Source organism: Lethenteron reissneri, chromosome 45, assembly GCF_015708825.2.
Source record: "Lethenteron reissneri isolate LAM-NWPU_2019-01 chromosome 45, ASM1570882v1, whole genome shotgun sequence".
NCBI lineage: Eukaryota > Metazoa > Chordata > Hyperoartia > Petromyzontiformes > Petromyzontidae > Lethenteron > Lethenteron reissneri.
The window spans coordinates 731,973-755,662 of NC_083823.1; the positions used below are offsets into that span (position 1 = coordinate 731,973).

The following is a 23,690-nucleotide window of genomic DNA, read 5'->3' on the forward strand; positions in this document are numbered from 1 at the left end:
AGATAATAAAAAAATAAAAATGGAAAATGTACACACCAACCAAGATTCTGGTTGTTAGATGAATACATTATGAATCTACCGACTCTAAACTCTACTGCCCATGCTTCGCTGTGTTACACCACCTGTAGCTTTGCACTGTGTAGAGTTCCCAAAAATCATTTGTCACGATACGATTATCGCAAACCTTGCATCTCGCGATATATCGTAGTATCGGCACATCGCGGCAACCCGAGCCCTGCGCCAATTCGGGCCCCGTGCTGGTCACCGTTGCCACCCCGCTCTATCGCCACGAACCCGACCGCACGTGACGATTGCTGCCACCCCCTGCCGCCCGCAGGTCCTGTCGGACACCGGGCGGGTGGCGCAGAAGTCGACGGAGTACTCCTCGTCGAGCGACGAGTCCGCCGACTCGGACCAGGAGGACGACGAGGAGGAGGAGGACGCGGAGGAGGAGGCGGAGGGCCGGCGGCGCGATGGCACCATCCCGGTGCACGGCATGTCGAGACAAATGTACGCCCCCGCCGCGTGAGCCATCGGTGGGGCCGGGCGGTGGCGAGGTCGATCGGAGCGGCGTGCAGGCAGTGGAATTGCTAAACTTAAAAAGTGAAACTACATTAAGCTGTCTTTTATTTCACCAGGTCGAGCCCACTGAGCTGTGTGGCTCTTTTTCAGAAACCACCTGACTTCAAACGATAGCTCAAGGAAGTGGCTTCTCACGTGGAAATTGATAGCAGCCAAATACAGTAGTAATCCCTTGCCAACGACGAGGGTAGTGTTGTATATGTTGGTTATGAAAATTTGTTATGTTGTATGCGTGCGTGGGTGAATTATTATGTTGTATGTGTGGGTTATGAATATTCAGTGGAAATAATAATAATTAATGAAATTTGGCCAAATGTGTAATTATCCGGAAATATGTTAATTATGTAATTACGCACATTTTAATTATGCCAATTCGAGAGGTAATCGTATTAATTATGCGAGTGGGTGTAATTATGATAACGCAAGTCGTTATGATAACCAGACCCCGGTTCACCCCGTTATCGCTTTAACATTTACTGAGTATGTATTAGTGTGTTTATTAAGGTCACCAAGTTCAAATCTCAACGCAGAAGCAGATCTTATGCATAGATTTCAGGAAAGAATCACACAACCACTTCTGTATTGATCAATTTATTACTAATTCAACCTTAACTATGATATAGTATGCGAACTCTCAATCCCGGAACGTCAATACGGCATCAATACAGTATCATCAACGATTGTCTGATTTCACTTTGACAATTGCACATGGATCCCGCATAACGCGATGGTTGTTAGTGAGAGAGAGAGTCGTTAAAACATGCAAATACTATGCTAAGAAAACCTTAACGTTAATGAATGATTATACTCAATATTGTTCACGCAGTACCGCACTCCTTATTGATCATACGCAACCCTTATCACGTTGTTAACACCTTGGGTCACGGGACAGTTGAATATTCTGTAGAGGATGCGAGTACGTGCGGCGATTATGACTGAAGGATACTTGAAAGATTATACGGCGGGGAAAAAAAAAAACACAATCAAAACAGTTACTATTCTTAAAGGCACCAATCTCAACAGATACATCGGCAGGTTATCTGACAGCAGAACGGCTCGGAGTAAGGGCCTGCGACGGTGCTCCTTTTCCGAAGATTGTTATCTTATACCAAGTTTACTAATTGGGGACCAGATCACCTGATAAGGATCCGGTGGGCCACCACTCCCCACGTGAGCGTGGCTCGGCGGAAGGAGGTGCCAAGAATCAGTTCGTATTGATGGATCTGTTGGGAATTTATGCGATTAAGAGTACAGCCCACTAAATATTAAAGATAAAAATTAAGAATACTCTTATAAACGACGGATGGCCACCACTCGGTCTCGTTGTGATGCTTTCCAGCCACGGATGGCTTATGGGTTCGAGTGTGTTTGAGTGGTAAGAGTTGTCTTGAATAGTCAGTGTTCGGAGTCGATTCTTTAGGTCAAACAGACGCCTGGTGGTCGTGTGGTGAGGGGGCGGTGCGCGTCATACGTATCCATCGCTCCCCTGTCGGATGGCTGTTGATACGCTGTCGCAGTTCGGAACCCGGTCGGTAGGTGGCGCCCACAACTCGCTCGTAGCGTGCAGCGCTGGATCGTCGCCAAGTCGCGACGCTCACCACCGGCGGCAGCGGAGATCTCCGGCGGCAGCAGAGATTGACGAGCTGAAGATGAGTCGAGCCGACCCGCTGGTCGCAGCTCGCTCCTGAGTCGACCCTCCCGGTCGAGCTCGCTCCTGGGTCGACCCGCTGGTCGCCCTCGCTCCTGAGTCGACTCTCTGGTCGCACTCCTGAGTGGACCCGCTCTGGTCGCACTCGTTCCTGAGTCGACCCTCCCGGTCGAGCTTCTGAGTGGACCCTCCCGTCGCACTGGTTTCCAATGCTCAGGATCCTTTACTTTATGCCGAAAATTCCCCCTGGATCCCGCCCACAAGGCGGGGCTTCTTCCGATTTTTGCTGTGTCAGGATCTGTCCGTAGGCAGGTGTGTCCATGTGTCTGTCCGTATGTCCGTGTGTCCTTGTGTGCATCACTGACGGTATATTCGTTGTCACACTCCCTCCATAAAACCCACGAGCAAACAATCAGATGTTACAAATTGCCTCGAAGTCGTCTCTCTGTCTGGGTGCAATATTATCTCTTGTCTGGCCTTCTTCATGACCCAAAACACAGACGTTACAAATCGTCTCATAGGCGTCTTTGTTCGTGTTGCACAACCTGGAGGGAGGGGCAACACTCTCTCCGACCCGGCGCACAAAGAAATGGTTAAAAGTTTTAAGTTAACATTTGTCCCTTACTATTTCACAGTTATGATTCTGTATGTAACCTAAGGTCTGTCGTTTCATCGTGATGTTTGACTCCAGTGGAGGTGTTTCCCCGAGCGTATACACACTCCTATCCCGCGCTGCGGGGATACAAAGACGGCCGGGATCTCCCTTTCTCTCCGACCCTGGGTTTAACATTGTTTTTTTTTTATGTATTTATATTCCACCTGGTGGTGATTCATCCCGTTATCCTGGCTTTTCCATAAGTTTTACTTTTGTCTTTTTATGCATATACTTATTACTATAAATTTATTCCCGATATCTTAGGTTAAGGGGTAAGTTTCTTGATCCTAGGAATTCGTATTCCTTGGTGCCTGCATGGTTATATAAGCGGAATATAGCTTACGGTGAATAGCGTTAACATTGATGTTATGTGCGATATTATGTATTGTGATGTCTTTAACTTAACTTGTTTGTCAGGGCTTTACTGACACGAAGTTGCATTCCATAGCCCGCAGTCTTTGCCCCACCCTATCTCTGCTCGCCGTTGTTGTTGCCTGCCGTTAATTCAAGGCCTCATTAATTTCCGTCACTCCTGAGTAGGTGAGGGCGGTTGAACCTTGGAGTCAGTTCTGGTTTTTGTCTGCCTGCTTCTTCTTGTGTCCCCTGACCCCGGGAGTTATTATTCTACTTTATGGCCTGTCGAAGCCCCACTCGCTGTTGCTGGGCTGGTGTTGTTCCCGGCTTTTGCTTACGTTTGCAGTTCGCCGTGCTCTTGATTTCCTTCCCTCTTCAACCTTATATTGACTATTCGCTCCTGTCTGGGTGCGATTCAATTTTGACTTAGGAAGGTTCTGATTGTCATATGCTTCGGGTCGAATTGTATAGAAAGTATTGAAGTATGGAAATAACATTTCATATTGACTTAATAATGGTGATGGTTCAGTAGGCGTAACTTGTGGCCTGGTTTAATTGGAGTGGGTGTGAATATCGATAACTTTAGCCTACCCTGTTGTTAAATTCCGACTTTAACGTTACTTTAATAGCAATACAGAATAATTGGGCTTTTTGTCTTAACTAGGCGAATGCGAACTTCTGGTGACCCCCGCAGCCTTGTTGTTCAGCTGGGTCTGCCTCCTTGAGAGATATACACCACTCTTATTCTCGTCTCACTGTGGTCATCCAACCTTCTGCTCTGGGAGTGTTATTCTTACTTTCAGGTCAAAGGCCCCCTCACGTTCAGACGTGCAGGGTTGTTTACATCAGCTCCCCCCCTGTGCACGTGTTCTAACTAGCTCGGAATCCCTGAACACACAATCAGTGATGATTCCTGGCTTTCTGTGGTTGTGATTTAGACAAAGGCGCCTCTGTTTCTTCCATTGCCTTTGAGTCGACACTGCCCTATTATTTGCCCATGTGCTGAGGTCATAGAATTCGTTTTGACTTCAGTAATATTAACATTCAGTATTGGATCAGCAAATGGGCAATGGTTCATTGATGTAGCTCGCAGCCTGGTCTCCAATTTGAGCGAGCGCGAGGATCGATAATTTAGCCTACTCTGTTGTTGAATTTCGAATTTTGACGTTACTTTAAAACCATGCAGGATGGTTGGGCTTTTTGCCTTAACTATGTCTGGCTGACACTCCCACTGTCTCTGCCGCCTGCACGGGTGACATGTGCCCGTTCATCAGGCCTTATCTTTCCTTGAAGCAAGGTTGCAAATTCTGCCATCCTAGCCCTCCTCCAGTTCATTACTTAACAACACCTGGTGTTTTGCAGTTTGCTGCGCTTTTGGTGTGTTTCATTCATTAAAAAAACAAGTAAAAAGATAATATATAAAAATCATCAAATATTATTAATCTCAATTTTGGAAGAAGGGTTAGTATACAACATTCCGCCCTTTTAAAAATGACCAGTGGTCAAATGGCCACGGGTTATTTTTAAAAATATGTATACCCTTCTTCCATCATGAACCATCGATTGTCCTCAAGTTTTGCTGCTATTCCTTACAACGCGCGCGTACGTGTCACAACTTAACAGGTTATATGTGACAAGAGAGAGGAAAAATTCTAAAGGAAGGTAAAACGATAAGGGAGGGAAAGTTATTCTATTGACTACATGTTATAGGAGATATCGTTAAAAAGATAGTTTCTACGGTTACTCTTGGGTGGCATCATCAGGCCTTGGCTCTATCCCTGTTCCTGGGCTCGAATGGTATGTGGCTTGTGCCTGCGATTAGTCTTTTAAGTTCGGCATTCATTTTGGCCACACGGTATGTTAAGGTTAGAATAGCCAGGACTAGTATGATCATCCCTGTTGCCCCTGTGATTCCCATCCCCATCTGTTGATTTCGCTGATATCCAGCCACTTCGGTCGCCCAAGTAAGATCTGTTATGTTAATCTCTGATTCGCTGAGGGATAATCTCACCATATGGAATTCTTTACTGTTCAACAAGTTGGACAGAGTGCTGCTTATCTCAAACTTGTGGCCTCGGAATGTGTCTACGATTTCTACCTCCGCTTGGTGTAGGCTTTTGTCTAGGTTATATAATACCTTGTCCCCTATGCGTACGAATGTTCCTCTTGGTATTGTGACCAGTGCGACGTGGCTTGGAATCGGAACTTCCATGGTTATGGAGTGTTGATCGGTGGAAACAATTGCCGTGTCTAGAGGGGTGCTAATCAACCACTGGGCATTAGCTATCATGGCCACTGTTCCGGTTCTTTCTTTGGGTTTACTTAGCTTAAACTTGCAAGTTTCCTTGGAGCTTAGGTTTGACAGACCACACATTAGTTCTGCTGTATTGGTCAGAAATGGTTCCCCTGGGCAGAGCCAATGAACCTCTTTCATTATTTGACACAGGTTTAGGTCAGGCACCAGGTACTTAAGGGGGCCTTCTTCCTGGTAGGCCACCACTAAGGGAGTTTCCATCTTGGAGTAAATGTCGTTATTCCATGTACCCACGTTCAATACTGTCCGCAATCGGAATACATTTCCGGGTTTAACCAGGGGTAAATTTAGCAAAAACGCCAGCTGTCTAGTTTGGGGGTCCACATGTATGGGTGTGGCTGTACCCATGTTGAAGGCAATTTGTACTTGAGTTGGACTGATTGTTTCCGGGGATGCTGCTTGTAGCACATCTTTTATCAGTGTTGGAGTTACCAGATATGACGGAATTTGTCCTTGTATAAGATCACTGACGCTGCCGCTGATGCTCCGCAACAAGTCTTGGATCACCCACTGAATTGGCTCTCGAATACTCTCTTCTTCGTATAGACCTCGGATTGCAGAACTCAATTCTTGGAATGTTAAGTTAATCATGATAGAATGTAGGTTTACGAGAACCACGGTGTCTCGGAGGGTGGATCCCATTTCGACCAGATTCTTTTGTTGGTGTTGTATTTGCTGATGGATCTGATGCATATCGAGCTGTAAATTCTCGATACCTTGCGTGAGGTGTCCAATCTTTACGGCGTTGGATATGGATACTCCTAGTGTGATTAAGGAGCTAAAACCGGATAGTATTCCAAAGACCCCTCCCAGGCCGATAGACCTCTTGGAACGTGTTAGGTTGCCCGTGGTGGGGGGAAGTATCATGGTTCTTTGTAATTGCTTCAGGATCGTTCCGATATTCTGTTCACTATATCTTAGGAAGTCATAATACCATATTCGGGTTGCTTGGGTGGCTTGGGGTGGTAACTTCCCGAAGTGCTTCTTTACCACCAAGGCAGGTTCCAAGGAGACATAGACTTGTTGGGTTACTATTTTCGTTTCGGTTACTAGGAAGCTGGAGGAGTCTCTCAGCATCACCCCGGATTCTGGTCCTGGCTTGATCAGCTCTTGGCTCCCTTCTAGCTTGACAAGGTACGTTAGCAGGAGCGTGAGCAGGAGGGCTGCCATTCCCTGGAAAACATGTTACATATTATTGTAGTGTGATAAGCCCATTAGTTTAGTCCCCCCCCTTTTCCACCTTTATTCCTCATCTCGCTCCACCAGCACAGGGTACGGTTTGATTTGGTTGATGTGCACCCACTTGTATTGCTGCTCTCTTCCTGTCTTTGTGATTTTTAGCTGATATACGACTGGGGACATTTTGTCAACAACCTCGTGTGGTCCTGTCCAGGAAGGCAGGAATTTCCTGCACTTCTGTTTCCTTTTCTCATAATTGAGGTACCACACCTGGTCTCCTAGCTGGTATTCTGCGTGGCTGGCTTTTTGGTCATAGTATGCTTTGCTCCCCTGAGCCTCTACCTGCAACTGGTCCCTGACCATAGCGAATGTGCTCTGTAGGTGACTATTCAGTCCCGTCAGGTATTCAGTTGGCGTCATTGCCGTCGGGGTCTCGTCCTCCGCTGGGACATATAACAGGTGTACTGGGAGGGTCATTAGCCTCCCTGTCATGATCTCGAAGGGTGTCCTGCCTGTAGCTCGGTTGGGTGTGGCTCGCATGGCCATCAAGACTAGGGGTAGTTTCGTATCCCAGTCGCGGCCCGTGGTAGACACATATTTCTTTAGGAGGCTCACGATGGTCCTGTTGGCTCTTTCCACCTGTCCTGAGGATTGTGGATGGTATGCGACATGTAATTGTCTTTTTACTCCCAACATCTTCCACACTTCTGTGATGACCTCGGCTGTGAAGTGGCTTCCTTTGTCTGAATCGATCGTTGACGGTAGGCCCCATCTACTGAATATTTGGTTAATCAGTAGTATAGCGGTTGTTTCCGCGGTGTTGTTGGGTGCAGGTAAACACTCTGTCCATTTAGAGAATGCACAGGTCACAGTTAGCATGTACTTGTTCCCTTTGGTTGATCGGTTGACAGGTCCTATCCAGTCGATCTGTAGGTTGGACCAGGGATAATCTGCTCCCCTCCTCTGTAGGGGTGCCCTATGCTGTGAGGTCGTTGGCTGGTACTTACAACACACGAGACAGTTGGACACATGTTTGTGTATGTCTTCCCCCATTTTTGGCCAGTAGGCCACCTGTCGCAGCATCTGTCCCGTATTCACCTCGCATCGGTGGCCGCTACACGGTTCATTGTGGGCGTGTTGTAACATTATTTCTCGATATTGAGAGGGGACTACCCATCTAGGTCGACCGTCTTTTTCGTTTGTGTATACCAGTAGCCCTTTTCGCATTGAGAACCTTTTGATTTGGCTATGCATGATCTCGAGCTCTTTGTTGTCATTCAAGTTGTCAGTAGTGATTGGTTTTCCTGCTGGATCTTGGATATGATCGGCGAGTGTCTTTAGTGTTTCGTCCTCTTGTTGCATTCTGATCAGGTCTTCGGAAGGCTGGGCACTGTTCAATTGGGCTCTGGTTCCAGCTTCTGCCGGGTTCTTCCCACTTCTTGTGACCAGTCCTATCACGGCGATGTCTTGGTTCGTCGACTCTTGTTGTCCGTCTCTGTCGGTTTGGTCTTCTAGCTTCCACGGGGTGCCTTCCAGGCTTCCCACTTTTGCTATAGCATCTGCTTGGTCGTTCCCAGTTTTCTCTTGACCAGGTATCTTGGAGTGTCCTTTGACTTTCTTCCAAAATATCTTCATATCCTTGTTTTGAACCATCTTATCTATGGCCTCGAATAGTTCTCGATGGCGAATTGGTTTATTCCTATGGTTCTTCATCTCGTTTTTTTTCCATATGGGTAGGTGGTGCAGGAAGCTGTGCTGTACGTAGTTGGAATCAGTGCACACCACCATGGTCCGTATTTGGTTATCGGATGCCATCTGGACAGCGATGTGTACCCCGACCAACTCTGCATACTGGTTTGACTTTGGTCCCAGCTGAAATCCCTCTTGAATCCCTGCGAGTGGGCCATTTTCCCAAATGACTCCTGACCCAGCGTGAAGCTTGTTCTCCTTCATCTTGGAGCATCCATCGATGTATACCACTGGTAGGTCGGCACATGTCTCCTTCCTGAAGGGCAGGTACCTGTTGTCCTCCGGAGGTATCTTTTCGTCCTCTGCTTCCATGCTGTCAAAGGTACAATCATGTAAATCGGCAAGACCTTGGGCCATTGGACTTTTCTTGTTCTTTGCGTATTTCACTGTGATTGGTAGGCCTTGGAGTGTCAGTGCCCAGCTGGCTATTCGGCTGCTGGTTACGCGGCCCTCTCGAATCTTCTTACTGTTGAGGTATGCCAAGGATTCATGATTCGTTTCCAGGATGATCCTCTCTCCGTTCAACAAGTTCCGAAAATGTTGTATGGCCCAGATGTTTCCAAATATCGCCTTCTCACACTCGGAGAACTTCATCTCCACTCCCCGGAGGGCTTTGCTGGCATAGGCAATAACTCGTTTCTCTGCTTCCTGTCTCTGGTACAGTACCGAGCTGATACTATGATCCGAGTATGCGGTCTCCAGGTAGTATTCTTTCCCTTTCTCTGGGTATGCTAGGCAGGATGCCTCTGTGATCTGTCGTTTTAATTCTTTTTCTGCGGCTTCCTGTTCCTGTCCCCACTCCCATGGTTCGTCTTTTTGCAGTAGTTTAACTAAGGGTCGAACGATTCCTGCGTAGTCGTCCACGAACTGTCGAAGGTAGTTGCAAATCCCTAAGAAGCTCCGAAGGGTCGTGACTGTGGTGGGCGATTTGAGTGCGAGGAGGGCTTCAAGTCTTTTGGTTTGGGGTAACATTCCCTCAGTGCCGACCTGGAGCCCGAGGTAGTCCACCCTTTTGCGTGCCCACTGTCCTTTTTGTATTGAAATCTTTGCGCCTGCTTCCTTTAACTGCTCGAGGGTATGCTGGAGGCTCTCGAGGTGTTCTTCCCATGAGGAGTCCTTGACTAGTATGTCGTCGACGTAGATGATGGTGCCTCGCTCTTTTGCGTCGCCCATCGCCTTGTGGAGGAATATGTTGAAGTCTGCAGGTGAGTTCGAGTATCCGAACGGGCAGCGATTCCAGGTATACTGTATTCCGTCGAAGGTGAAGGCCAACTTGTATTGATCGGTTTCTTTTACTGGCATGGTCCAGAAGCCATTTGCTAGGTCCATTGTGGTGAGTACCTTTGCGCCTTTTATTTGGTTGAGACCGTGGTCGATTTCTGCCATTGGCCATCGAGATAGGGGAACTGTTTTATTGAGTTGTCGGTAGTCGATCGTGAGTCTCCATTTTCCCGTGGGTTTTAGTACTGGCCAAATGGGTGAGTTGTAGGTCGAGTTGCATTCCCGGATTATGTTCTTTTTGAGTAGGTTCTCTAGGGTTTCTTGGATCGATTCATAGGCGGCCAGTGGAATCTTGTATTGCTTCACGTATACCGCTGGTGCTCCCTCCAGTGTGGGAATGGATACCACATGTAGGTCGGTTTTGCCACAATCATAGGAGTCTTTGGAGAACAGGGAGTTGTATTTTTGGAGCAGTTGTCGTAGCTCGTCTCGTTGAGTGTCGCTCTCTAGGGCGTCTGCTGCTTCAATTTGTTGTTCTATTTGTTCTTCTATTGTAAGGACTCCTTTCTCTTGGTTTGGATCTAGGGCCTTCGTGGTTTCGGGCGGCTCGGTTGAAAGTTCCTTTTGCGTTACTATTGGTTGAGTTGCCTTGGCTTCATCCGAGGGTAATACGCTCTTGCCCTTGTATTCTCCTTCATCAGTTTGCAGTTCGTCGGTTTGGCCTCCAGGGGGCGGTGTATACTCCATGAGGGGACGGTCATTTGGTGATACTGACTCTAAGTCGGCTTCCTTTCGGTCTTCTCTCAGTCTGTTAGTCATTAGCTGAGTGATTCGAATTCCTGCTGGGAGCTCGTCTTCGTTCCTGATTGTCGTTGATAGGTCGTCGAGCTCTTGTGTTATCACTTGGATTCCCGTGGAGTCTCTCATAACGTCTTCATCTTCTGAGTCCCTTTGTTGCTCCGGCATTGACTGTGCCCAAATTTGTCGGGATTCAAGGTTCATAATGGGTTTCAGGCGATTCAGTAGTTCGATCCCAATAATCAGTTCTTTTCCTGGGTATTGTACGACATATAGGGGATGGTTCATGTTGATTTTGTTGAACGTCAACTTCGTCATAACTTTGCCCAATGGTCGTATGTGGGTCCCTTCACATCCTGAGTAGGTAAGTTTACTTGGCATCACTTGTAGTGTTTCATTCTTCCTCTGGAGGGCAGTCTGGAGTTCGTCAAATAATTCTCTGGATATCATGGATATTTCTGCTCCAGTATCACAAAGGCCTTGGCTGGTCAGGGTGTCTTGCAGTATTACTTCCACGTGGACTCGTCCGACTGGTCCTACGGGAATCAATTCCCCCAGATGGTACCCTTTTCCCTCTGGTACCACTTCGGTGATTGCTTCGAGGCTTCTTGTCTTCTCTACGTTCACTTGGGCTACCTTTGCTCTGGGTGTGTCCTCCTCCTGTGTGGGTATAGTTGGTATTCTTCCCTTCGCTACTTGCATGGAAGTCTTCATACTCCCTAGGAGCTCTTTTTCCATCCTAATGTGGTGAGCATATCGATTCCTGTTAGCTAACGGTGGTCTATGCTCTATTGCTGGTGGAGGCGGCAGTAGGGGACGATATGGTGACTGGTTTGGTGGGCGTCGGCCTCCGCGGGGTAGGTGTGGCCCGTCACTCTCTCTTCCTCGTCCATAATTCCAGCCTCCGCCCTCTTCTGAATTCCATGGTGGTGGCGGCTGTGGGTGCCAAGTTCCTCTGGCCTCGTTCCTCCCCCCACGTGGAACGTTATTCAGCGTGTTGTGGACGGGTGTCGATTCTATTGGGTTAGGCGCCCTCTCCTGGGGGAATTCATGTCTACCCCGTGTGGCGCTAATATTATTCCTTGGAGATTCGCTTCCCTCCAGATCGAGGCATTCTTTATCTCTGGTGACGATGTGGGTTTTGGCTATGCCAGTGGTTTTCCGTCCGTTCACCCAGGCCGTGTGGGCCTTGCTTTCAATCTGGCGTAGGGAGGCAGTCTCGGGGTCCAACATCATTCCTACTATTCTCACTATTTCAGGTCTCAATGATTGGAAGAACATCACTTTTAAGACTGTCTTATCTCCCTGGGCATTGTCCACGTCCCCTGCGTAATATGCTTTCTTAAGGCGTAGGAGATAATCTCGTGGGTCTTCGTCTACACGCTGGGTCATCAACTTTGCCGCGTTCAATCCTTCGGATAGTGTGGAGTATTCCCCAAATCTCTTAACTACTGCTCGGCTCAATTGTTTAAAGTCACTCTTCACCCTATTTGGCAGGGAGGCTACCCATGGTCTGGCGGGTTCATGTAGGCTCCTTGATAATAGACATGCCTTTTCTGTTGATTTACCCAAACCCCGGATCTTAGCCTCCTGTTCTACTGTAGCTATGTGAGTGTGGATATCCCTGTTCTTGTTATGTGGATCGAAATAGGGAATTCTCACGAGTGCTTTGTCCATTAGTTTTAGTGTCTTACTGTTAAAAGTGTGTTGTTCGTCATCAGTGGTGTCGGTTCCTGAGGAGTGCTCCCTTGAGCTACCCTTGTCTCCACTATCACTGTTGTCATGTGTCCCGTGTCTGTGTCGTGATCTCCCTCTGTCCGAGGATTCGTATCTGTCCCGTTGCTTGTGTCTCTTGTTTTCCTTATGTGGGTCTTGTGATTCGTGCTTGTGGGTTGGTGTGCGTGATCTCCTTGAGCGGTGTCTATGTGGTGAGTGTTTTTGTCCTCGACCTTCATGCTGCCTACTACGTGAGTGGTGCCTGCTAGGTGAGGTGTTGAATTTATGTTTGTCTCGTGCTTCATGGTTATCGGGATTCCTGTCTCTGTGATTTTTGGTGCGGGTGGTTTTGCGTGGGTGATTTTTACATGTCATGCGTCCCTCTGGTGAGCTCTCTCTGGTACCCATGTCGTGTTGGTCATTGTCAGAGGAGTCAGTGTCAGATGAGCCGTCACCATCACGGTGGCTCTGCTTAACATAACTTTTGTAGTGCCTTTTGCACCTGTTACGTGGGTCAACTTGGCTCGGTGATTTCTGCTTATCCCATGGCTCATGCTTGTGTGATGTGCGTCTCTCTGGTGAGCTCCTGTTATCCGTGTCGTGTTGGTCATTGTCAGATGAGCCGTCACCATCACGATGACTCTGCTTAACATCACTTTTGTAGTGCCTTTTGCACCTGTTACGTGGGTCAATTTGGCTCGGTGATTTCTGCTTATCCCATGGCTCATGCTTGTGTGATGTGCGTCTCTCTGGTGAGCTCTTGTTACGTGTGTCGTGTTGGTCGTGTTTGTGCGAGGTGCGTTTCTCTGGTGAGCTGTCTCTGTCATCTGCATCATGTCGGTCATACTTGCGTAGCGTGCGTCTGCCTGGTGTTCTGTTTATGTCATGTTTCCCGTCTTGCACCAGCTCCGCCCTTTCCCGCTCTATCATTACAGTGTATCCTGATGACTTAGGGTTAATTATTTGTCTCTCTCTAACGTTGGGGTGGTCGGCCTCATGTTTTCCCGTTTGTATTATTATTTCCTCTTCTCTCTCCTCGATTTGCGAGGGTGTTACTTTATCAAAATTGCTTTGCATAGTAGCCACACTCATTGTGGGATCTGGCCCTGGGCTACGTCCCCGTGGCTCGGAGTGTGGTAAATTGTTACTCCCGTATGTGTTCTGTGTATCAACGTCTGGGTGTTTCACTGGTGCATTTAGTGCGGATTCTTTCTCTCTCACGAGGGCGTGCAGACGCTCTACCTGCACCATTAAGGACAGTTTCTCTTGTCTCTCCCTTTCAAATTTTTCCTCATTCCATAATCTTTCTCTGTCTGTCTGTGCGATGAGATACGAGTCTACCCTCGCTATTTCTGCAATGTTTACGTCACGTTTGGCTTTGCCACATTTCATCACGTCCTTAAGTAGTTTCCTTCTATGGGCCTTAACATCTTCTGTATGGCTCCCCTCCCATATATCTCTCTGCTCCGTCTGCTGGCTAGCAGTCCGTCCAGTACGTTTTAACACAAATTCCCGATATTGTTTTTCCATAGATTCCATCTCCTCCTCAGAGGTCCACTCTGTATCAGTGTTATGCGTTGGTGTGTCAAACTCAGAATGTTGTGGATCCTGTGCCATCTCTATTATGTAGTGTGGTTAATAGACTTAAGAGTGTATCTTAATTCTAACATCTCATGTGCGTCGTGAGTTACTCAAGAATTCCCCTTCAGAGCACATATAAACAATTATATCACAGGATGCGTCAGTTCAACTCGAGCAAATAATCTCAGCCCAGCTGTCTTTGTTATACTCTGCTACTCTGGTATTTCCTTTCAGAGCGCGTTTTGTTTGTATACCCCCGTTTACAATCACAAGGCAACGTTAGTTCACAACACTTTGATTAACACATCAGTGATTCGTTCCTGAATTCATGCATAAACTGTCTGCGAGAGATCCCGGAAGACGAGCCCCCATTATGTTGTATATGTTGGTTATGAAAATTTGTTATGTTGTATGCGTGCGTGGGTGAATTATTATGTTGTATGTGTGGGTTATGAATATTCAGTGGAAATAATAATAATTAATGAAATTTGGCCAAATGTGTAATTATCCGGAAATATGTTAATTATGTAATTACGCACATTTTAATTATGCCAATTCGAGAGGTAATCGTATTAATTATGCGAGTGGGTGTAATTATGATAACGCAAGTCGTTATGATAACCAGACCCCGGTTCACCCCGTTATCGCTTTAACATTTACTGAGTATGTATTAGTGTGTTTATTAAGGTCACCAAGTTCAAATCTCAACGCAGAAGCAGATCTTATGCATAGATTTCAGGAAAGAATCACACAACCACTTCTGTATTGATCAATTTATTACTAATTCAACCTTAACTATGATATAGTATGCGAACTCTCAATCCCGGAACGTCAATACGGCATCAATACAGTATCATCAACGATTGTCTGATTTCACTTTGACAACTGCACATGGATCCCGCATAACGCGATGGTTGTTAGTGAGAGAGAGAGTCGTTAAAACATGCAAATACTATGCTAAGAAAACCTTAACGTTAATGAATGATTATACTCAATATTGTTCACGCAGTACCGCACTCCTTATTGATCATACGCAACCCTTATCACGTTGTTAACACCTTGGGTCACGGGACAGTTGAATATTCTGTAGAGGATGCGAGTACGTGCGGCGATTATGACTGAAGGATACTTGAAAGATTATACGGCGAGGAAAAAAAAAAACACAATCAAAACAGTTACTATTCTTAAAGGCACCAATCTCAACAGATACATCGGCAGGTTATCTGACAGCAGAACGGCTCGGAGTAAGGGCCTGCGACGGTGCTCCTTTTCCGAAGATTGTTATCTTATACCAAGTTTACTAATTGGGGACCAGATCACCTGATAAGGATCCGGTGGGCCACCACTCCCCACGTGAGCGTGGCTCGGCGGAAGGAGGTGCCAAGAATCAGTTCGTATTGATGGATCTGTTGGGAATTTATGCGATTAAGAGTACAGCCCACTAAATATTAAAGATAAAAATTAAGAATACTCTTATAAACGACGGATGGCCACCACTCGGTCTCGTTGTGATGCTTTCCAGCCACGGATGGCTTATGGGTTCGAGTGTGTTTGAGTGGTAAGAGTTGTCTTGAATAGTCAGTGTTCGGAGTCGATTCTTTAGGTCAAACAGACGCCTGGTGGTCGTGTGGTGAGGGGGCGGTGCGCGTCATACGTATCCATCGCTCCCCTGTCGGATGGCTGTTGATACGCTGTCGCAGTTCGGAACCCGGTCGGTAGGTGGCGCCCACAACTCGCTCGTAGCGTGCAGCGCTGGATCGTCGCCAAGTCGCGACGCTCACCACCGGCGGCAGCGGAGATCTCCGGCGGCAGCAGAGATTGACGAGCTGAAGATGAGTCGAGCCGACCCGCTGGTCGCAGCTCGCTCCTGAGTCGACCCTCCCGGTCGAGCTCGCTCCTGGGTCGACCCGCTGGTCGCCCTCGCTCCTGAGTCGACTCTCTGGTCGCACTCCTGAGTGGACCCGCTCTGGTCGCACTCGTTCCTGAGTCGACCCTCCCGGTCGAGCTTCTGAGTGGACCCTCCCGTCGCACTGGTTTCCAATGCTCAGGATCCTTTACTTTATGCCGAAAATTCCCCCTGGATCCCGCCCACAAGGCGGGGCTTCTTCCGATTTTTGCTGTGTCAGGATCTGTCCGTAGGCAGGTGTGTCCATGTGTCTGTCCGTATGTCCGTGTGTCCTTGTGTGCATCACTGACGGTATATTCGTTGTCACACTCCCTCCATAAAACCCACGAGCAAACAATCAGATGTTACAAATTGCCTCGAAGTCGTCTCTCTGTCTGGGTGCAATATTATCTCTTGTCTGGCCTTCTTCATGACCCAAAACACAGACGTTACAAATCGTCTCATAGGCGTCTTTGTTCGTGTTGCACAACCTGGAGGGAGGGGCAACACTCTCTCCGACCCGGCGCACAAAGAAATGGTTAAAAGTTTTAAGTTAACATTTGTCCCTTACTATTTCACAGTTATGATTCTGTATGTAACCTAAGGTCTGTCGTTTCATCGTGATGTTTGACTCCAGTGGAGGTGTTTCCCCGAGCGTATACACACTCCTATCCCGCGCTGCGGGGATACAAAGACGGCCGGGATCTCCCTTTCTCTCCGACCCTGGGTTTAACATTGTTTTTTTTATGTATTTATATTCCACCTGGTGGTGATTCATCCCGTTATCCTGGCTTTTCCATAAGTTTTACTTTTGTCTTTTTATGCATATACTTATTACTATAAATTTATTCCCGATATCTTAGGTTAAGGGGTAAGTTTCTTGATCCTAGGAATTCGTATTCCTTGGTGCCTGCATGGTTATATAAGCGGAATATAGCTTACGGTGAATAGCGTTAACATTGATGTTATGTGCGATATTATGTATTGTGATGTCTTTAACTTAACTTGTTTGTCAGGGCTTTACTGACACGAAGTTGCATTCCATAGCCCGCAGTCTTTGCCCCACCCTATCTCTGCTCGCCGTTGTTGTTGCCTGCCGTTAATTCAAGGCCTCATTAATTTCCGTCACTCCTGAGTAGGTGAGGGCGGTTGAACCTTGGAGTCAGTTCTGGTTTTTGTCTGCCTGCTTCTTCTTGTGTCCCCTGACCCCGGGAGTTATTATTCTACTTTATGGCCTGTCGAAGCCCCACTCGCTGTTGCTGGGCTGGTGTTGTTCCCGGCTTTTGCTTACGTTTGCAGTTCGCCGTGCTCTTGATTTCCTTCCCTCTTCAACCTTATATTGACTATTCGCTCCTGTCTGGGTGCGATTCAATTTTGACTTAGGAAGGTTCTGATTGTCATATGCTTCGGGTCGAATTGTATAGAAAGTATTGAAGTATGGAAATAACATTTCATATTGACTTAATAATGGTGATGGTTCAGTAGGCGTAACTTGTGGCCTGGTTTAATTGGAGTGGGTGTGAATATCGATAACTTTAGCCTACCCTGTTGTTAAATTCCGACTTTAACGTTACTTTAATAGCAATACAGAATAATTGAGCTTTTTGTCTTAACTAGGCGAATGCGAACTTCTGGTGACCCCCGCAGCCTTGTTGTTCAGCTGGGTCTGCCTCCTTGAGAGATATACACCACTCTTATTCTCGTCTCACTGTGGTCATCCAACCTTCTGCTCTGGGAGTGTTATTCTTACTTTCAGGTCAAAGGCCCCCTCACGTTCAGACGTGCAGGGTTGTTTACATCAGCTCCCCCCCTGTGCACGTGTTCTAACTAGCTCGGAATCCCTGAACACACAATCAGTGATGATTCCTGGCTTTCTGTGGTTGTGATTTAGACAAAGGCGCCTCTGTTTCTTCCATTGCCTTTGAGTCGACACTGCCCTATTATTTGCCCATGTGCTGAGGTCATAGAATTCGTTTTGACTTCAGTAATATTAACATTCAGTATTGGATCAGCAAATGGGCAATGGTTCATTGATGTAGCTCGCAGCCTGGTCTCCAATTTGAGCGAGCGCGAGGATCGATAATTTAGCCTACTCTGTTGTTGAATTTCGAATTTTGACGTTACTTTAAAACCATGCAGGATGGTTGGGCTTTTTGCCTTAACTATGTCTGGCTGACACTCCCACTGTCTCTGCCGCCTGCACGGGTGACATGTGCCCGTTCATCAGGCCTTATCTTTCCTTGAAGCAAGGTTGCAAATTCTGCCATCCTAGCCCTCCTCCAGTTCATTACTTAACAACACCTGGTGTTTTGCAGTTTGCTGCGCTTTTGGTGTGTTTCATTCATTAAAAAAACAAGTAAAAAGATAATATATAAAAATCATCAAATATTATTAATCTCAATTTTGGAAGAAGGGTTAGTATACAACAGTAGGTTCTTGAAAACCTCCACAGTTGGTAAATTCGCGGTTGGTAAACTGATGACCTTGTGGTGAGAATAGGATTTGGGGGACCAAGGTTGCGAGTGAACCTATGAAATCATGTTCACTAAAGTTAACCAATGAACACAATACACTAAATAAAGAGAATTTCAGTCACATTTAAGGACATGTTTAATTAAGGAAAGTACAGTAAATTAAATGGCATTTTCCTTGGGGGGGGGGGGGGCATTTAATCCCGACACTGGGGATGCATGACGACCACGCGACGCGATTGATGTCCACGGGCCCGCTGTGCCCCGCGGTGTTAATTTCATCGGTCATAGGTCGAGTCGACATCAACAAAGCTGTCTTTGTGGATTTCTTTAGTTATTCTCTTCGACTATTCAACTTAAGCAGTCCATCATTTAGTCCATGGTTGGATGTTAATTATTATTGAGGGTGCGTGCAATTTTTGCCCAAACCGATTGGCTAACCAATAGCCAATTACCGTTTTGGGTCTTGATGCGGTGCTTGACAAAATGATGGTGCTCTGCATCTTCCTTCGGACTCGTTCGTCTCTCCTCGTCATCGTCGGTGATGTTTTGGGTCGTGGTGGCTGTCATCGCGTTTGCTTGTTGCCCACTCATAAATGGCCTCCGGTACCTAAACTAAAAACTCACTTTGTCTTGACGTCACATGCACTGAACAAAATAACCCCCGGTGCCCCCCCCCCCCCCACACCGCCGCGTTGTCCGCAGGCGCCCCGCGAACGACACGGACACCTTGGTGGTGCACGACGACACGGGGCTCCCCTCCTCGCAGGACCCCTCCGGCGACGGCACTCTGATCGTTCACGAGGTGGCTCCCGCCGTTGCTACGGGGCTCTCTACCCCCCCTCTCTCTCGCGACCGCCGCGTTGCTCGCGATCGGTGCCGTGCGCGCTGCTCGCTGAAAGAAGCCCCCCCCCCACCCCATGCCGTGCGAGTACTGGGAGGTGTTTGACCGTATTTCACCGCGCTTGCCAGGTGCGGGTTGATTGAAGGTGTTGGGGGGGATATCCAAGACTGGGTCAGACGGCGTTCGTTTTAGCTACGGCCAGGAATCGAGCTCGGTTTGAGTGCATTATAACGTCGCAGCACGCTTGTGAGTGCAGATTACACAATTATGGATTTTTGCTGCGCTGCCCTCTGCCGCCCGCAGCATAGCCCTGCAGTCTATAACACCTGTTATGCATGGTGTGTGCCCATCTGACCGCTATCCATCATCAATCCAGCTTGGCTTTCGGGATCCCCAGCTTGGCTTTCGCTCCCCGTGCAGACACATGTACACACACACACTTGGCGTGCTAACCGCTACGCTCCCGCTCCCCACGCAGACACCCGTACGCACGTGCACACGCGTCGTACCACGTGCAGGTCTCGCCGTGTGCTCACCCTCGTGTCCTTGCGACAGAACGAGAAGAAGCGCGTGGTGCACGCCGACAGCAACGGCATGGCCGGCCGCAGCGGGGCCCTGCCGGACCTCCTCCCGCAGAACCCCAGCGCTCAGGGCCCCCACGGCCCCCACTCGGCGGCGTTCAAGGCCGTGCCCTACCCCCCCGGCTCGGAGGAGGAGGAAGAGGTAGCTGTGCGCTCGCTCGCGGCCACGTGGCTCCCGCGCTGGACGAGGCGGGTCGCTTGCTCCCCCCCCCCCAACCCCCCGCCGTTTGGCGCGCCGCTACTCGCTCTGCCTGTCTCGTACTTTTCTTTCATTTCGTTGCTTTTTTACTTTCGTCTGTACTCTTAATGCTAATTTACGTGCTGTGGAAGACTGGTAGGATTTTTATTGGATCATTGCATGGAAGCTAATAATAATGGTAGGCTTTTGAAGGCTATTGAGGAGTGTTAATATTGTTTGCCTTTCGATTGGTTACTTTAGGCATGTTTGGTACTCGTAAGCTTTCCCATAGTTATTGGTAAGTTTTCCAAGTACTATTCAAGCGACATTTACAAATTGTAGGCTTTACGATAGCTATTTTATGGCAGGTGGATAATGCTGCACCTTCTGAGATCTTCTACTCCAGGTCTGTGTTGAATTCTGCTAAATCACTGGGGATATTTCTGCTCTGAGAACGGGTGTCTGCGTCGTGTCCTTTCCAACGAGCAATGACGCATAAAGAGTGTTTTGCCTTCGTCTCTCTCTACCCACCACATTCTGTCTGCCCACACGGCCCTGTGTCTGCCCTCCTCCGGCGTCCGTTTCTCAACCCTGCCGCTCGCCTGCTTCCCCCCCCCCCACCCCCCCACCGGTGCCGCCAAGCCCAGACGCGCTGCTCCGCCCGCGCTGCCCTCTCTCCCCGCTCTCGCTTTCACCCCCTCGCTGCTGCGTAAGCTCCGCGCGGGGTCTAATTCGCCCATCCTAGATGCCTCCCGCCTCAGCAAGGTCCGTCCCGTCCGCGACGCGTCGCCCGCTCGCGCTGGGCCAGCGCGAAAGACCATCACGGTGTTCTCTGGCAGCGCCCTCGCAGTCGGACGGTTACGGGAAGACGCAGCCCTAAACGAGCGTTTATTTAGTAGCTATGGTAAGACCGCGTGTCTCGTGAGCCGCTGAAGTTAAGTTCGAGTCTTCGGTTGCCATGCAGTTGGCGGACAGAATTCTCCAGGCTAATTTCACTTCACGGGCTGGCTTGAACTCTGGCCGACCAGGATATGAACTCGCAATGTATCGGCTGTGAACTGCACCCCATCGTGACAGGACACGCAGCCAAGGGTCCTATCCTCAAATGTAAAGATCTGCTTGGTTTAGGTTGCGTCTTCTGTCAATCTGTCGACTTAAAACATTTGGTCAGCAAACAAAATTTATCCTTTGATATATTTTTAAGTAGGATGGTTAAAACTAATTTCTAATGGAACACGCTTATCAATTTGGGTGTCATTATTAGCAAGCCCTTCCTACAATCCAATTAATTGGCACAATATAGTGACCTGTTTTACGTCACAAATTGATTTGTCCTTTTCGCGACCGCTATACGCACAAGATCCTAAGTTTCCTTGAACCACAAATCGCGTAAAACGTCGTCGACAAGCGATTTGTACATGCACGGTTTCCGTTCACGCGTCTTGAGCCAAATAATTGATTTGTACTCGTGGAATTCTTTCATCGCACGGAAATACCAAATACAACTCGTAAATGTAAATGATAGCAAGTAAGTGGCGGGCGCTTTTGTGTTTGCGGAGAACACTGTGGCAGTCTTTGGCATTTGTGTTGCTTTTTTTCTTGCATTTTAAAAAAATTGTCACTTCCTAGTGCACGCTCGTGCGGTGTCCTCGCGATCAGTTTTATATTGAAATCTCTAAATTTCTCCGTTTTTGTGAAGCTCCAAATCTACATTTAACAGTAATGACATGAACACTAAAATGCAGACCTGAACTATTTATTTGGCTCTCTTTAAGAGCTGTGTAAGATATGATCTATATTTGCTCACAAAGGAGAACTTATTGAAGAACCCTTAATGAACTAATAATATATTCAACGTCTTGTACGTGGCGATGCAATTGCTTGTGCTGTGTAATACCAAAGACGACACCATCTATTGGACCTAGCGCTACAGCCTGGGATTAATACGTTTCCTGTCGGCAGCGCGTTCCACTTGTCCCCATCACGGAGTGCGATCATTTGTAGTTTCCAGCGCTTGTGATCGCACGCAAAGAGTGAGAAATGCAACTAACAAAACGAAGGCATCGTCGAGTCTGCGCCTCTGCTTCAGACGACACAGAAACGCGTGTGAAGAGCACACGGGACTCTTTGTATGCAAAAACCCGTGAGCATTTCCTGAACAAGTGCATTGTGGTCCTCTTGTCCAAAGAAATGCTGATGGTTGTTGCATTTGTGCAGAGGCTGTGTGCTTTTTTTTACACATTTCTGCATGTTGTTTGAAACTTACGGTTTTCTTTGCCTGCGGTGTTATTCTGTTGCGATGATGGATATTTTTTCTTGCCGGTCGCATATTTGATCAGTGGCCGTGCTTTGTTTGACACCGAGCGTCGTGTCGCCTTTCGTGTTGCCGCGTTGCCTCGCCGCCGCAGTTCCTGCAGGTGGGCGTCTCCCGCATGCCGCAGAAGAACATCTCCACCTCGTCGTTCACGTCGTACGTGCTGCCCAGCAACGGCGCCTTTCAGCCCTCGCCCTCAAACCTCTCCTCCATCTCCGCCGGTACGTCCCTCGTGCACGTATGTCGAGCAACGCCATAGGTCGTTAGTCCCTTCCGGTCAGAATGACCCCTCACCCGATTGTACGGAAAACAAGTGAAGTGCTGTGACTGACCGACTCGCGGAGGGACAAATTCTGTTTCTTATTCAAAGTGGGTTTGACGGCAGTGGGCGCTAGCACGGTATACACAGTGCGTATGTTGAACTTCTTTCGCACTGTACATAGCAAACCATGATCATCGTAGGTGTGCAGGAAGGACAAACTAAATACAAAAAACAGTTCTCAAGAAATGAGTTTTCAATCTAGATTTTAAAAGTGCATAGCTCAAGTGGCTTACTTGTATTGGAAGGAAGAGCGTTCCAGACGGCCGCAGAAGCGCATCTGACAGCGCACGATGCGGTGACCGTCTTTGTATGATGGGCTAGCGAAAAGCCACTGCGATAATGACCGGAGTTCGCGTGATGATGGTTTATGCTCCTTGACGAGATCAGCAAGGTATTGTGGTTAATTTGTGGCAAGCACGTTGTATATGATGAGTGCGACCTTATCATGTATTCATTCAGCCAACCGAAAGCCAATGCAGCTTGGGTATGGACCCTAATGCGAAAAAGAAAAAAAACGGTCCCGATGAGGCTGGCACGGTCCCCACATCACAGCTTTGCCGAAATCGGTATTATGTGCCAGTTGACATTCTTTTGACCTCCTGCTCAAGGCTCGATATTAACAAAGGGCGGCAGGGCTACCTGACGACTGGGTGGGATTGGCTTCGGGAGGTGGTGGGAGTGGTGGTATGAGGCACGGCCAAAATCAGTGCTGCCACTCGCGCGCGGGGAAAGTGAATGGGGGTGGGGGGGGCACGTCGAGATACGAGTGGGCAGTCCTCCAGGTGTCCTGGTCGAGACTGCCAGAAATTTGGTAGCTGCCCCTATTTGCACCTGCAGCAGGGATTTCTGTAAAAGGAAATTAGCAGTGAAATTATTATTACAATAATATTGTGTTACCTATTCTCAGGTTTGTCATTTGAGTGCCAGGTCTTGCATTGGTTTTAACTGAATTGGATTTCCATCCCTGCTCATCATTATCATCGTCATCAGCTTTATAATCAGCATTTAATGGTTCATCTCTATCGCTATCAGATGAATTATCATAATCTGGAGTCTTAATTCTATTTTAAAAAATCTGCTAATGTATTTTGTATTTGAATATAGTGCCTCAAATAGCTGCAGGGGTTATCGAACCAAGTACATGCAGATAAAAGATAATCGAGTCTTACATGGACGATATCAAAATTATACCGTAAACTTTGAGAGTTGACGCATCATTGCTGTTGTCATTGTAGACACATACATATGTATGTACAACTTCTTTCGCAATATACGTAGCCAACCGTGCTAATTGGAGG

The 23,690-nt window shown here is 47.8% G+C and overlaps 1 protein-coding gene across 8 annotated transcripts in view; it reads left to right on the top strand.

Moving 5' to 3' along the window:
- Nucleotides 1-23,690, top strand: part of LOC133353788 (mitogen-activated protein kinase kinase kinase kinase 4-like) — a 127,779-nt gene that overhangs the window by 90,462 nt on the left and 13,627 nt on the right. For 7 of the 8 annotated variants that reach the window (XM_061570193.1, XM_061570194.1, XM_061570196.1 and 4 more), the window contains 5 exons: nucleotides 338-510; nucleotides 18,859-18,958; nucleotides 19,553-19,720; nucleotides 20,399-20,521; nucleotides 22,165-22,291. In XM_061570193.1, coding sequence (XP_061426177.1) covers nucleotides 338-510; nucleotides 18,859-18,958; nucleotides 19,553-19,720; nucleotides 20,399-20,521; nucleotides 22,165-22,291 — 691 coding nt within the window. The remainder of the gene's footprint in view (nucleotides 1-337; nucleotides 511-18,858; nucleotides 18,959-19,552; nucleotides 19,721-20,398; nucleotides 20,522-22,164; nucleotides 22,292-23,690) is intronic. The other variant, XM_061570197.1, reaches the window with a different exon arrangement.